This window comes from Leptinotarsa decemlineata, unplaced genomic scaffold (genome assembly GCF_025532065.1).
Source record: "Leptinotarsa decemlineata unplaced genomic scaffold, Ldec_3_MD MMD2_tig00026282_RagTag_RagTag, whole genome shotgun sequence".
NCBI classification, from domain to species: domain Eukaryota; kingdom Metazoa; phylum Arthropoda; class Insecta; order Coleoptera; family Chrysomelidae; genus Leptinotarsa; species Leptinotarsa decemlineata.
This window is the reverse complement of record NW_027412668.1, coordinates 21,612,334-21,629,176: the sequence shown is the minus strand read 5'-3', so window position 1 is coordinate 21,629,176 and position 16,843 is coordinate 21,612,334. Positions and strand designations below refer to the sequence as shown.

Here is a 16,843-nt window from a genome sequence, read left to right as displayed (position 1 = left end):
TAACCTTAAAATTTATGTGAAAAATTCAAAATTCTAGTTTATTGGTATTTTATTTTCATCTCTTCATGTCCCAAATACACTATAATTTACTCAATTTGCAATATCTATTTTTTCACCTCATTTTGACTCAATCTCAAGAAAGCACCCTAATTTTAAATCGAAAATACTCGCATCAAAATATCAGCTTTTTTTCAAAAAGCCGGTGTGCTTTTTGTTCGTTGAAATATCTACTTTCTGATGGTGTGAAAAAAATACTAAATGTAAATGTTCTCAGAAAATGCAAAAAATGGAAAATAAACTTGAATTTGGGATTTTTTTTTAATCATTATATACAATTTTGAACTATTTATTAAAATTTACACTCCAATTACTCAACAAACATAAGATTTCATATTACATTGATAAACGAAAAAGTTGCAAATCAAAATATACTACTATAATTAACAAACAAATAGTTAATAAAGTTAATATTTAATAAAACAATAATATTTCGAGAGGTTATTGAATCTTCCTAAAATAATATTTGTAGATACCTATTCATTGCTGTTTTGAAAAAATGTATATTCCTGAGTGACCTTCGGAAAATTTTAGCCCATTGAAAGGTATTTCTTAAAGAAGTGAGTAAGGAGCTGGGAGGGTTTGGGCCTTACTACATACCTGTTATTTCGTAGTAGCTGTAAAAATTATTATCATTGGCAGTAATTCTGTAAATTACCACGAAGCGTATGGAAGGGAAAAAATCTTTGCAAGCTATTGTTGGAATGAAATTTGGCAGTGTAGAATTTGAAAGGAAAAACAAAGTCTTATCTCTATAAACTTTTCAATCTTCCGTAAAGTAAACGGAGATATTATAGCCATCAATCCATTACTGTTATTTCAAAGGATATCGTTAACTATCGACAGTAAAAAAGATATGGAAACTTATTTACAATACGAGTGTGCACCATTTCCACAGCCACTTTTACAGAAAATAACATCAGGAAAAATGTAAAATCTCAACTCCACGAATTATTTGTTAGTGTGAATAGACCAACGCAAACTAATGGATAAGTTATTGAAATTCAAGATAAGGTATTTATAACTAACACGATTTACGTTTTTGAAAAATAGAATTAATAACATAATCAGAATGTAGTATCTAAATTCAATAGTACGATTTACATGTATATTTAAATTTTATGAGATTTTCTATGACACGAGTGTAATTAGAATATGATAAAAAATTTCACTGAATAAAATTGCCGCAACCACATTTTTTTATGAAATTTTACATAATGAAAAAAACAAGAATTCGAGTTTTTTTCGATTTTTTGTATTTTTTGAGAACATATACTACAGTAATGCATATATTTTTACATCATCAGAAAGTAGAGATTTCAACTAACAAAAAGCGCATCGACTTCTTGAAAAAAACTGATATTTCCACGCGAGAATTTTCGATTGAAAATTAGGGTGCTTTTTTGATATGAAGTCAAAATAAGGTGATAAAATGGATATTTCAAATCAAATAAATTACAGTGTATTTGGGACATGAGAAGGTGAGTTTTCACCAAATTTCGTAGAATTTTTTTTTTAAGAAAAATGTAAAACCAAAAACTTGGTATTTGAATTTTTCACATAAATTTTGAGATTACGTGAAGAAATTGTGAATACAAAAGTTGTAGATCTTTTCATTACCTACACCTTTGCCATTTAACTTTTTTCCATAGGACTTGTAGCTTTGCCGGAAATCGAGATAACCCATTTTTTACTCTTCAAATCTCACCCCTTCCCACTTCCAAACTCAGATCGCCCGTAATTTATTTTTCCTTTCATTTTCATCATATTCCCCACCTTTTCTAATGGGCTTCATTCCACTGTTATTTTTTATTTGGTTTCAAAAGTTATCGACCTTGGTCTAAAATAAAATGTAAAAAATACAAGTATATTTTGAAAAATCTCTCCATAATAATGGAAGATGGAAACTTTCTAACTGAGCACAACTTTTGATTATGAATAACTGTTCCAGATGGCCATTTGTTTAATCTTTCCTGAAGCCATTTTAAGTTCATCTAATAAGATCATCGAACATGTTCTAACTTTTGGGGGTATTACAGTTTCAATTGTGCAACTATTGAAAAAGTGTTTCCCAATTAATGGACCACATTATTTTATTAAGGAAAAGCAGAAAGCAAAAGGGTTTTTGTTCTTCGGTAACTTACTGCCACGCCATCAGGAGTCTGTCTCCCAGACAACAATGACTTCATTATGTATCGGGTTGATGTTTTTTTTTCGGAATTATACTGTCGCGCCTGGTCCCTGTAGGATCAACTGGAAGTGAATGTCCATCTTAGGTAACGAACATGAAAGGGACAAGTTATTTTGAAAAAATATACCTGAAATTAGAGTAAGTCCTATTCTCCTGGAAATAAAAAATGTGACATGGGAAAAAAATGAACAATGGAAATTTATCCTGGTCGTATTTATCAATAAACCATCCCAAAAAGAATATGGGCAGTGTAAATTTTAGCTGAACAAAATAACAATTTTTTTTAATTTGGATCATATTTTTAGTAAATTTTTAAAATAAAATTAGTGAGTAAAAATTATATTTGATATGAACATTATTTTAAGCAGTTTCAAATATCTATAAACGACGATCAACTTTGGTTTCAAAGATATTCCTGTGGAATATTGTGATATAAAAACATGCTGATATCTAAGTGATATAAGGTAAGAAGAATTTTTCTAATTTTTTCATTCTCAATTCTACTATTTCAACTCAGAATATGAAAAGTTGACAATAATTTTATCTGATTTATTGGCGAACAAGTGTCTATGAGAGTCTGATTTTTTCATTTCCCAAGTATTTTTTGAAGTACTCGTACATATACTGAAATAGCTTATAAAATTGTTTTTGGTTGACTTGTTAGGAAGCTGTTGGTTGCAGATTGATTTTTTAATGAGGTATTTTTCGAAAATTTTGTTAAAGGCTAGTGTAATCACCCACGAAATAATACTACTTCAGGTAAAAATGTTTTTTTCTAAAGACTCATAATCCCGGTGATTACAGAATAACTTCAATTATGTGATAACCAATAAAAAAAAATCATAACAAGTTGAACAATCAGAAAATTGAATTCTATTTATGCTCCTCCATGTGTAATAAAAATTGGAACTTCAGAAAATAATCCAACATCTAAATGATATCTGGATTATCATCATTTCGGAAAGCTCATTTTGAAAGCAATATGTAACCAGGTGTCTAAATGAAGTTCACTGCAAAAATTTATAGGAGTTATCCAGAGCGTATCGTGAATTTACAATATGGAAAAATATTTTCTGATTCGGCCGTTACTTGATGAAGATCTAAAGTAATTTCATAAACTACACATCACGATTTGATCTCCACAAACTTCATTTGAATAATATATCACGACAAGTTTCGCTAACACAATAACTTCTTCAACAGTGATTTGAATACTACAAGTTGCTTCTTACGCTAATATTTATATACCACAGGTAACTACAATTGGGACTACTTCCATCAAATTACCTGAACTTTTACAACCTTTGAATACCTGAGGTACCTCTTCAATTATGATTACCTGAAGCATATTACTTCACTTCTACATTAGTAATAAAACTTCCTCGGTTTTTTGAGAAAACAAGTTCAATAATGGTGATCTATTCAAATCCAGTTGGTCATTCATCAGAATAGCAGGGGGGCCCACGATGCAAAATGGAGATTTACTCGAGCGTCATAGAGACATATCAGGTTGCAAAGCTTAGATGATAAGAAGAAAAAAATATTATATAATATATACCTTTTCATCGGTGGGGGAAGAGGCTATAGATTTTTGATATGTAAAAAAATACTGTTGCATGGACAGCCCGTCAGATATTGATAGCATCAATGTCATACGTATTTTCAATAATGTTGGTATGTTAATCTGATCGTTTGCATGATGTGGGTGGTTGTACGTAAGGGTTAAAAGTGAAAAGAAAAAAAATTTAACCGAGCGCCTCAGATTTTAAAAGGCGGTGTTAAGTGCAACAAAAAAAGCTCTTATTCAATAATCTGACGATTTCGATCTGACGCAAACTCGCGGCCATTATTATAATGTGCAAGAAAATTCACCATTTTGAAATACTCAAGCGCGTCAGATTGAAATATATGTGGTTCATCTTTATGTTTAAGACGCGCTGTCTCATAATCTGACGATTATCTAGAGGGATTCGCCTAATCTGACAAAAATATTAATTTTTTTTTAAATCATTGAACTTCATCATATGGAAAACTCAGGAAATAGCATGCAAATAAATAAGTGTATGTTTTTTAAGTAGAATACTTGTATTTATAAGAAAATAGTTTTTAAATAATGCTCAAAAAAATTCAATTTTTTATGATGAATTGATTAATTAATGAATAAGCAAGAAATGAAACTTTTTTTTACCACTTTCATTTGTAACTAACGTTACTTATATATAAGGACAAATGTCCTTATAGGACGAAACTGCAGTAACGTTAGTTACAAATAAAAGTGGTACAAACATAGAAAGTTTAATTTCTCTTTTCTTCATAATGATTTCCTACCACGTAGCGGCTACATCCATCAATTAATTGATTAATTAATCATCATCTTCATCACGAACGAGTCTCTGTGATCAGCTGTGATGGCGTCATGGCAACAGAATTCAGAGTGGGGACGGAGTTAGAGAGTAATAAATAGAGAAGAGTAAAAGAGGAATAGAAACTCGGAGAGGGAAATACAGGTATCATACAGCTGCACGCATAAAACTTTATCGACGAATTTTTGAATCGTCAGATCATATATTCTTCGTTATCCTCGAATTATTTCCTTCAAAATAAAAAAAAATTAGCTACGCTCGAGAATGTCGAAATGACGTTATTTTGTTACAACTTTGCTGCCCTCCCCTTTCTTTACGTCACTCTCAAGTTGTCGGATTACTGGAATATACACTTTTTAGCAGGTAATTAACTCACCCTACCTTAATCTGATGCGCTCGAGAATATCTGATGATCAATTTTTTCTTACTAATCTGATCCCTTATCCCTCACAGACGGCCTTATATATGGGGCTCATATTTGGTGGAGGTACTTAACCGGGTACAAGGTATCCCCCTGTATATTAATCTGCCGCGCTTTAGTAAATCCCGAAATCCCCGCTTGGGTTCCCCTATTAGAATGTTTAAGTTTTTAAGTTTAAATGTTTAAATTTACATTGCTTCAACATGATTCAGTTTCAAACCTTTGTTTTCTATCTGTGACATTTCAAATTCTTCGTTAAAGATATGATTTTCTTCTAAAAGATGATTTGAATAAGTCGAACTTTTTTTTTAATTAACATAGCTCATATGATGTTCCTGGATTCGATTCCTAAATGTTCAGCCAGTTCGACCAATATACACCTAAGGATACATTAGTGAAACATGTCGTGATATATTTTTCGAATAAAGTTTGTAGATATCAAATCGTGATGTGTAGTTTATGAAAAAATATGGAAAAATAAACAGAAAATTAAAAAATTTAATGAACATTATTCAAAACTCGATTTACTGAAAGATATAAAAAGCGGAAGAAAAAGTCAGCAAAATTAGAGTGGAAAGATTATCAAAAAGTTTCGAAAACCTCATTGAAACAGTTACTTCATAATCAATTTTGAATATTTGAGACACAAAATGACTATCAAACTGTGACCTGATTAATCTAATGAATTGATAATAAACTTCGCTATCATTAGAATCTATATAATTATAATATTATCTCAAGTGCAGTGGGTAAAGTGGGCGCAATGATATCCTCAATATATAAATACCTGAACGGGTCATTCAAACCTAGCTGGCCTATCTAATTACTTTTTTAAAAAAAATCCAAACATGTGTACTGGCAGAGCAATAGAGATCCAAAAATGTATAGGTCTGTCTAGTAATAACTCAAATTATTTACAAGACAGCCATCAACACAACCATGTTAACTTAGTATGTATATTAAAAAACTTATTTGAATAAATGAATGATTTGATTAATTTTGTTATTAATTATTATATTTTCAAGGAAATTAATATTTCGAAATAAATTTCAAAATATCAATTTCTCCCAACTACCTACACAGAAGGGTGTGGTAAACGTCTGTCGAAAAGCAGCTACTTCCCCGACGACTACGACGCTGGATATTGAATTATAACCGATAGACATTTATGCAAGATTTCTCACAGAGGCTAGTCTCACAGATGTTTCTCGTTCATCCAGCAGCAGGAACATGCTGAAATTATTCAAGTAGATCACCTGCAGACCGCGCTTTCGAATTAATACCTCTCGTCAGTGCAGGAATGGTCCTACCCAGACAGCAAAGTGTCTAGAACTCGATTAATTTCAATACGGCTCCGCTACATATATGAAACCCTCGTCTGAGAAAAACTTGTAACTACTCCAACTCGTGAACGAAGCCCCAAGCGGGGCTTTGTGCTTTGGGGCTTCGATAGTGTTCACTTTTGATTTTTTTATATATTCTTTCAACGTAACGAAACAACCTTTAAGAGAGATTTCACTTTGTGAAATTATAAAGGTTTGTTTTTTCGCACACGGATGTGTTCTTATATTTATTTCACTTGCTGAACCATAAAATATATATTAAAATGATGAAGTTATTTCAATGGTAATAGCTATAGTGTTCTCTAATTTTTTATAAATACTGAAAATCCTCAACCCGTGTTGTGAATCTGTAGTATTTCTTTCTCGAATTTTGTTATTCAAACTAAAAGCTTCAACCTTTAAGGAAAAAGTGTTACTAGCGACATGCACTTAAAATTTATTGTTGACACCCACACCAATCATCCACCATACACTGACCTCTCTTATGGCCTTGAGGGCAGCCTGAAGTTGCCTTTTTTGTTTCCTTCTGAAAATTGCGCTATCACTATGTCTCTTTTTACGCACTCGCTTTTTTCTCCGTTTCTCCTTCACATGAATTCGAGTGGCTATTTCCATGGTCACCTTTTTTGGCTGGCTACGACGTATCACGTGTTCGCGAAGTCTTTCCTCTTCCGATTCACTTTCTAACTTGAAATCCTGTCAAAAGATGGTTCGCAAAAGTTGAATTGGTGTTTCCATTAAAAAAACTACTTCTATGGTCTTTTATTCTTGAGGAGAAAGTTCTTCCGATTTGGCCAATATAATATTTAGGACAAGAACCACAAGTCAACTTATATACTCCAGATCAGTCCGAAACTGAAGTTTCGTCTTTATTGTTTTTAATGAATTATTTGTTCTGTAGGCTACGTTCAATTCTTTGTTTTTGTAAAAACGATATTATTTGTAGGATCTCAAAAGTAAGTTAGAGTCACTGGAGAAAGAAACTGAATAGACCTGGTTCAGAGCTTGTTTTTGCAATGTTTTAGAGAAAATCACAACACAACAAAGTTTTTGTTTCGGGGTTGAAATTAGATGATTTTAATGTATTTCCACGTGTTAAAACCGAAAGTGACCATAAAAATTATATATTAGCTCTTGTTTTCAAGATATAGTATCATTATATTATATATATGTATATTGAGTTTTCAACAAATGAAATATTTCATCACCAACAGTTGGTACACATGTTTGTTTACATAACACCCCTCTCATCAGCTGTTCTTAAGTAGTAAACATAACCTATGTGACTTTGTCAATTGTACGCACGTGGTTGCTATTGAAATTATCGTGTGAAGTTGATTTTTAAATTAATTTAAGTGCTGATCTGAAATGCCTCGAAAGTGTGTGAATTCTGTCGATAGCTTTTGCTATATATGTGGTGAAATAACATTTAAGGCTCAGAAACGTAAAATGACACCTATCGTTAAGACAGCCTATGAACATTATTTTGGTGTGAAAGTTGGGGACCAAGATAAATCATGGGCTCCTCATATATGTTGTAATTCTTGTTCCGTCATATTGCGAGAGTGGCTGAAAAATAAAAACCGGGCAATGGCTTTTGCAGTACCTATGGTTTGGCGTGAGCCTACCAATCATACAGACGACTGTTATTTCTGCTTAACTCCTCCCATTAAGCAAGGTTTATCTATGAAGAAAAGAGGAACGGTTAAATACCCTAATCTACCATCTGCTCTTCGGCCTGTACCACACTCAGACAATTTGCCAGTCCCTTCTCCACCCCAAAACTATGAAATTTTAGAGGAAGGTGATGAAGACTGTTTAGAAGGAGCAACCCATCCTTCTACATCCTATGACCCTGATTTTGAGGTAAGCGATAGGTCTAGTGATCCGCACAGAATTAGTCAAGCAGAGTTGAGTGACCTTATAAGAGATCTTCGCTTGTCTAAGGAAAAGGCTGAGCTGTTAGGGTCAAGACTACAACAGTGGAATCTTCTAAAACATGATGTGAAAATATCTCAGTACAGACAGCGTCAAAAAGATTTGCTTCCTTTTTTTGAGAAAAAAGAAAACCTCGTAGTTTGTTCTGATGTTAATGGTTTGATGGACTGTTTGAATTTGGATCACACTCCATCTGAATGGAGACTGTTTATAGACTCTTCAAAACTAAGCTTAAAAGCTGTACTTCTGCATAATGGAAATCAGCTACCCTCTATTCCTATAGGTCATGCAGTTCACATGAAGGAAACGTATATAAATATGAAAACACTTCTCCAATCAATCAAATATGAACAACACAAGTGGCACATCTGTGGTGATCTGAAAGTCATTGCTATACTCCTAGGAATGCAATTAGGGTTCACCAAGTACTGTTGTTTTTTGTGTCTGTGGGACAGTCGGGATAGAAAATCTCACTATAAAAAAATGAACTGGCCTACACGAGACCTAAACCCTGATGAGAAAAATGTAGTTTACGAGCCTCTTGTAGATCCTAAGGATGTTCTCCTTCCCCCATTACATATTAAGTTGGGACTAATGAAAAACTTTGTGAAGGCCATGGACCAGGAAGGACAAGCTTTTGAGTACTTGAGAGCAAAGTTTCCCAGGTTGAGTGATGCTAAAGTCAAGGAAGGCATCTTTATTGGGCCTCAAATCCGTGAAATCGTAAATGATCCTGCTTTTGACATGATTTTAACAGGAAATGAAAAAAGAGCCTGGGAAGCCTTTAAGGGGGTTGTACATGGGTTTTTAGGTAACAAAAGAGATGATAACTTCACAGCATTGGTTAAAGAGCTTCTTCAAGCTTACCACCAACTTGGATGCAACATGTCCTTAAAAATTCATTTTCTTCACTCTCATCTTAATTTCTTCCCACAAAACTGTGGAGCTGTGAGTGACGAACATAGAGAAAGATTCCATCAAGACATTGCCTTAATGGAACAGAGATATCAGGGCCGTTGGAATGAAGCAATGCTTGCAGACTACTGCTGGTCTGTGTGTAGGGATGCTCCAGAAGTGTTTTATAAAAGACAAGCTAAACGACACCGATCTTACAATGAATCGGATGGACTTAATTGAGATTTGGTGGTACAAACTTCTTTCATTTGTCAAACCACTAAGAATAATATTTTTTTTTTATTAATTTTGTACTTAAAATATTCTAAAAGAAACATAACAATATTGTTTTATGTACTTTCACTTTTCACGTATAGTATAACTACTCTTTAAGATTAAGTACTGTGTATCTCAAAAACCAGAGCTAATAAAAATTTTCCATTGTTATTTTCGTTTTTATCACCCCAAAATTAGTAGAAATTGACTAATTTAGTGCAGGAAACATTCATTTTTGTTGTGTTGTGAAATCGGTCAGTTATATCATACACTTATTGATTGGCTCAGGGAATTAACTGAAATGTACTAATTTTCCAGGTCTTCTGAAGAAGAATTTGTGCCATGAAAAATTGACTTTGTACATCTGAAAGTTTGAGATATGTTATTCCTATTGATAAAGTGAACAAAATAAACTGTACCTCCGACAAATCATATATACTCAATTCAAAATAAAATTTGTACAACTTCAAAATCATACTATGTTACTCCTGATTACCGATTCAACAAGATGAATATCATGTTCGAGGGAGTAGAAAAGGAAAGAGAAATTAAAATGAAGATGTATCAAAAGTTGAATTTGTGCATCCACAAGAAATTCTGAGATATGCTATTTCTGACCCTCGATTCAACATGGCGAACATCGCGTCAGTATTTTCCAGTGTCTGAGGGGGTCGAAATGGGGAGGAATTCAAAAAAATATATATATCATTGACAATTGAATTTATGATCTTATAAAATTGAGTTATTTCTGGTGACTGATTCAACCGAAAAAACATCATGTTAGTGTTTCCCAGGGTGAAATTGGGATGAAGAATCAAAAAACACACTCATTAAGAAATTATTTTTTACACCCATGGAAATGAAGTTATACCTCAATATTGTACGTGTACAAATTGAACTTCTGATGACACGATTTTTTTTATTTTCATCCTATTTGAGAACGAATTCATTAGTTTTCTTCATACATTCACTCAGCTTGTGAAACGCGCATCGAAAATAGTATTGCATTTCTGGTGATTGGGAGAAGTGCTTGCTTTGGCTACCTGATTTATGCATAACTCTTTTTTATAATTGCAACTTGAAATTGAGACTGAAACGAATTCAGGGATCATCTACACGTTTTATTTTATCTGTTTTAGCGAAAGCTGGGGAGCTATGTCAAAAACCAAATTCGTCAAGTGTTTTTCCTGTCAAACAAATCATTATTTTTTACCTCAATGGATTAGCAAAAATTTTTCAATCAGTGCATTATTTCTTGTTATTTATTCTACGACGTTGATTTCTTGTGATTTCGTCGAGAGCATTCAAATAAACTGGAAAATAACAATTTTTAGCTCCTCATTTGACAATGCAGGACTACTGATTCACTTCTGTTCGGTTGTCAATTGTCTAAACACGGCTAGTAACTGGATTCAGTTACGATTCCACCCACAAAATAATGTTACGTCTGTTCGATAAAAATGTTCTGACAATGTATCAAGGTCTTTTCCTTCAACGTACGATCCCCAGAATATAGAAACGATGGAGTTTATCACCGATCCGTGTTAGGAATCACACGTTCAAAGGTAAGACCTCTTTAGTCCTTAGCTTGCACAAGTTTCTCAACTTCTGAAAGTTGTCATTCGTATGGGGGCGACAGCTGGTAACGGAAAAACATATTTTTTTAAACAGATCATACACTAGTTCGCGATGTAAGAGCACTCTGAAAATCGAATGGTTTTTGTTGAATTTTTCATAGTAAATCCTGTAAAAACTACCATGTATTCAAAAAATATGTAAATGATATATGAAAGGTCAGATAGAGGGCAAACAGTCAATGGAATAATAAAGTACAAGAATTGAAAGGAGTATATTTATAGGAGAGATCAGCTTCTGGGAAAGAAAGGTTTTGGATTTCTAATTCTTCGTCTTTCTCCAAAAAGTTAGTGATATCCAAAAGACGGGATGAAACAATTTCATAATAAACTCTTCACAAATATGTTTAGATCATGCATAGAAGAACTGAATAGGAAAAATGTATTTTGCATAATTAACTCATATAAAATTTGTTTTTTCGAAAGGGCTTTTTCTTCTAGTTCCTCACGAAAACGTAATACGGAATAAGTTTGAAGAAAGGAAATAACTCTGTGTACTTAAGATGACAACCTTTACTTTAACGGAAGACAATCAACAAACAGTCCCGGAAAACGAAAATACAAGTTTAATTTGAAATTGCATGTACGTACGAATCATTTGATGTATGGTGGATGAAATGTTCTCAAAACTGATTAAAGCACACTTTTTGTATTGTCATTTAAGGATAACCCAATGTATCACTTTCATTAGAATGACATAGCAAGATATTTATAAATAAAATTATCATGTTTTTGTCAGGTGATACTCGAAGAAAAAATGTATTGGCTCGAGATATAAAAGTGCCGATGATGTATAATGCAACAACCAATGAATTGTCAGCAGTTTTCTTAATGTACAGTCCCTGTTATCTGACCTGGTGTCCATCTTGCCTGATCATAATAAAATTTTGTGAGGCAATAAAACATTTCTTGCAGGCAATGGAGGTTCTGCAAACCCGTGATTGTTCAACATGGACTACGACATATTGCACACAGAAACTGAAGGATGAAAAAAAGAAGTTATTCGTTTCCCATTATTCAACTTTTTTTGATAATATTTCAATAACATATTTGTAAATCATCTGTTTTCGTAGAAGTAATATTGTATTGTAATTGTGTTAGGAATCACACGTTAAAAGGTAAGACCTCTTTAGTCCTTAGCTCGCACAAGTTTCGACTTATGAGGCTTGTCGTTCGTGGGGGTGAGACAGCTGGTTAACGAAAAAACATATTTTAAACATTTTTTTTGTTCTTTCAAAATCTACCTGGGAAGCCAGAATTAGAGAAAAAACGTTTCAACATAAAATGACAATATATTAACTATTTTCGTAGAAGTGATATTGCACTGATAGTTATTTTCAAGATCTACCTGTTTTACTGGAATAATTCATTCATCTAATAAGTTTCGTAATTACGACTGTAGAAGCTGCCATATAGCAAAAAGCATTTCAAATAAAATTTATAGTGAAAATTATATAATTTTTATAATGGATAGTGTTATTATTCTTCCTAGAGTAACGTGTCAGAATTAGTATAATAGGGAACATGCAGACAATTTTTTAATTTTTTTTATTCAATATTCACTTCATTTTGATATAGAAAAAAAATAAACATAGCTGTAAGAGTAATAATTATTTTTTCATAAAGTCTTAAATATATTGGTTTAATTTGACAAGTTCAAACGCTACTATTTCTCGCGCGCTTGAGGCGTGACGTCATAGGGCACGTCCTGTCAATTTATTGTTTACATTGAGAGTTAGAGCGCCCGTACACGAGCCACATTTTGCGGTCGGATCGACCACACAATTGCAGTCGCGTTCCAGCGAACTCAAGCCGCCCATAAGAAATACTGTACTACACTTACACGGGCGTCCACAAAAGTCAAAACGGACATCTGCAGTCAACTTGCTGCTGATCTCCGCCGAGATGTCATCGCGGCATCCGCCGTACACTAACCACAAACTTGCAGTCGTACCCAACCGCGTACACCGTCGTGTACTTTTTCTCATATTGGTCTCACAGCATTCAATTTTTGATGTCAGTTGCGTCAACTGCAAGTGCGGTTTATATGACTGCAAGTCGACCACAAAAATGGGGTTGGGTCAACCGCGAAGTGCAGTCAACGTGACCACAATGTTGTGGTTGCTTCAACTGCAAATATGTGGTCCATGTACGGCCGAACTTAGTTTGATAGTTAACAAGGTGTTTTAGTTTGAATATCGCGTAATAATCATGGAAGAAGAAAAAAAGCCATTTTATAGATATTGCATGGTACCAATGTGTCCGAACACTATAAAAAGTACACCAGATAAAGTTTCATAACCTTAAAGTTCATAACCTTATTTACGTATGTCATACAATGAATGTAAACAACATTTGAGGTTATATTGAGGGAAATAATGTTATAGGTGCATGTATGCATAAAAACAGATTTACTAGATTGAAAATACCATGTTTTACAATAATTACCTTGCAGCTTTTACTTCCTTAACCTCAGCAGATATAAAATCCGGGTTTGACGCAAAATATGTGGTCATCATGAATGCATCTATTTTTGAAAGATTATCCGACTGCTTTCACAAAACCGTTGTCCGTCATTGCTGTTGATGACGCTTAGTATTTCTTGACATTGAAATATTAGAAAACTAAGCTAGAATAGCAATACAACCAATTTTTCTCTCCAACACAACCTGAATGTATTAAAATAAATCACAGGCGACTGACAGGACATGCCGTATGACGTCACGTTTCATTTCGACCAATGGTGGGGCATTTTACAAATTTAAATTTCGCTCGTAAATTTTTCACTTTTTGATTTATGTTTTAGATAATTGAATACATATTAAATTAGAAAATAACGAATTGAATGTAATACTAGGACCTTAAAAGCTCAGGAGAAAAAAAACAGACCATTTTATTTTTTATGCATATTTCCTATTGTGCACTTCATTTGGGGGTCTTTAAGTTTCAACCCAACTCTGTGAAATTCTTATTTCATTTTCAAAAAGAGTACTACTGAATGACACTAATGGAAATAACAGAAATGAACTCAAATACACAAAATAACCAACAGAAATTTGTAATGTAGCCAAAAGATTGATGTTTTTTGAATAGTTTTTCACTTGGTAACAAAATGAGAATTCCATTAGTTCGGACTTCCATTATCTGATATTATATAAAATTATTTGAAATCCCTGAAAGAACTAATAAAGAAAAATAAAGAAATAAAAATGAATATCTGAAAATAACAATTATATTAAGCAAAAAAACTTTGAAATGAAATGATGGTGAAATAAAATACAAGTAAAAATAGAACAATTGATCAAAAAATGAAAATAAAAAGTTAGGAGATTCCAAGCCAAGTTACTTCACGACGTTTCGATTGTTATTATCCACAAAAGTCTTCGGGTGATGACTGTCATCACATGAAGACGATTGTTCAATTGTTCTATTTTTACTTGTATTTTATTTCACTATTATTTCAATTCTGTTTTTTTTTTGCTTAATATAATTGTTATTTTCAGCTATTCATCTTTAATTCTTTTTTATTAGTTCTTTCAGGGATTTCAAATAATTTTATATAATATCAGACAATGGGAGTCCGAACTCATGAAATTAATCATGAAACATTGTCAATCACCTGCAAACAAACAAAATGAAAGTTACAATGAACTCAAATAGCTATATATCTCAGCCATTTGTAAGCTTCTTCTTAGAGTATTTCGTACAAACACCGGAGTAGAGTGATAGTGATTCAGGTTTCAATTTAAGTCTCACCTACCTCAGTATCTTACCATTTTTTCAAACAGTCAATATTCAAACTACGAAAATTGAATAAACTAACAAAAACAGAAAAACAGAAATTCAATTTTTTTTCTCAATATATTTTTCCCAAATGAATCTCATTTGAAAATATTTCAAGTCAAGTCGTAGTCATACCAGCGAAAACCTGCCATTATTTGCTCGATTTACGACTCCATTCTCACGAGTAATGGCAACATGTTTCGTTTGTTGAAAAATATACTATTCCTTCAATATCAAAATCATAACTAATTTTGAACCAGAAGAAATTGTTGCCAGAAAAATTCAAAAGACTATGAATATCGGTTCTTCATACTTGGAACTGATGTGAACTAGTTTTTAGTGAGTATGGGAGCAATGAGGAAATCAATAAATAAAAAGATTTAGACTAAAAAACTAATCAAATTTAGGCTGAGTAATCGATATAAAATTCAATGAATATCCAAATGATCAGGTGTGTGAATATGATCCTGATACTATTTAATTTGATTCATTAGTCTTTGAAAAAAAAATTTTTAAGTGATATAATGATTTCTTTCCAAAATATTGAGAAATGGAATTATACTAACCTTGCAATGTTTCTAAAAACCGTGGTTGATGTTTATGTCAATATTATTCTGAAATATCGACAGTTTAATTTTCGTCATGAGAGTTTTTCATTTTTGCCTCGTTTGGACTTGAATTATCATTATCATCCTGCAGCTCCGTGAGCTCAATTTCAGCGAACTTTTCGTCAAAAAAGCTCGCGAAGTTTCATTCGTTAACGCGGTAATTTAGTTTTGATTTTAACAGGTTACTACTTTCTTTGTTGAATTGATTTTATTTGCTGACAATACATTTTTGGAAGACTTGATAGAAAAAAATATATCTTTTGTTTGTTGTTTGGAAAATAATCAATAATTAGGGGTCACCACTACTTTCTTGCCCCAAGGCCTATAGACTTCCAAAACCGTAATTGTGAAACACTGAGAAATAAACTGAAACTATAATCGAATTCAATTTATGAAAAATCGAAGGAAATGTATGAGAACTGACCAGAAAAAAAGATAACAAAACTTCTGTAGGAACGTACTTTGACCGATTAATCAACACATCCGGTATATACATCACTTTCCGATTAAACAGAAAATTATATGTGAATATTCACATTCTTACGATCAGTTCCTGTAAAATTGTAAGAACATTTTCATTTTTACCACGCATGACACCATGTCATGCGTAGTATTTATATGTATATTTCCTCAGGTTACGCTACGCTCAACGATTTTATTATTTTTTCATCCGATCAATACCGTAGATTGCTGAGGCGAATAGTGTGATGACTGCTACCTAGGACCTTCCGAATTATTTTTTGATTTGTAGTACATTATCTTCATCATTATTATCATCAATTTTTTCAATAAAACCGTTCAACATAAAATTTTATTTTCCTTATTTGATTTTCAATTAATTTTTCCCGAAAGATTATATGGGCTGCATTTTTCCTGAAAGATTATGTGGGCTGCATGCTTACTCCATGTGATATTTCAAGCGAGAAAGATAAAGACATCTCATTATTTCCTGCATTACAGGATGTTGAATTATGCCATTTCCCAATGAATGCACTTTGTTGTGGGACATTTATAATAGGGGAGCCCAAGCGGGGATTTCGGAATTTACTAAAGCGCGGCAGATTAATAATATATTAATTATATAATATATATACCTTGCACCCAGTTAAGTACCTCCACCAAATATGAGCCCCATATATAAGGCCGTCCGTGAAGAATGAAGGATCAGATTAGTAAAAAAATAGAATTATCAGAAATTCTCGAGCGCGTCAGATTAAGGTAGGGTGAGTTAATTACATGCTAAAAAGTGTATATTCCAGTAATCTGACAGTTTGAGAGTGACGTAAAGAAAGGGGAGGGCAGCAAAGTTGTAAAAAAATAACGTCATTTCGACAT

At 32.8% G+C, this 16,843-nt stretch overlaps 1 protein-coding gene across 9 annotated transcripts in view; it reads right to left on the bottom strand.

The window, feature by feature from the left end:
* Positions 1-16,843, bottom strand: part of LOC111504042 (uncharacterized) — a 163,470-nt gene that overhangs the window by 70,512 nt on the left and 76,115 nt on the right. For 5 of the 9 annotated variants that reach the window (XR_012466769.1, XM_074180043.1, XM_074180046.1 and 2 more), the window contains one exon: positions 6,853-7,071. The exons of 3 other annotated variants lie outside the window; for them this stretch is intronic. Coding sequence is in view for 5 of the 6 variants with exons in the window: in XM_074180043.1 (XP_074036144.1) it covers positions 6,853-7,071 (219 nt within the window). In the remaining variant the exon portion in view is untranslated. Of the gene's footprint in view, positions 1-2,201; positions 2,262-6,852; positions 7,072-16,843 lie in introns of those variants that run through there. One more of the 9 variants, XM_074180050.1, reaches the window with a different exon arrangement.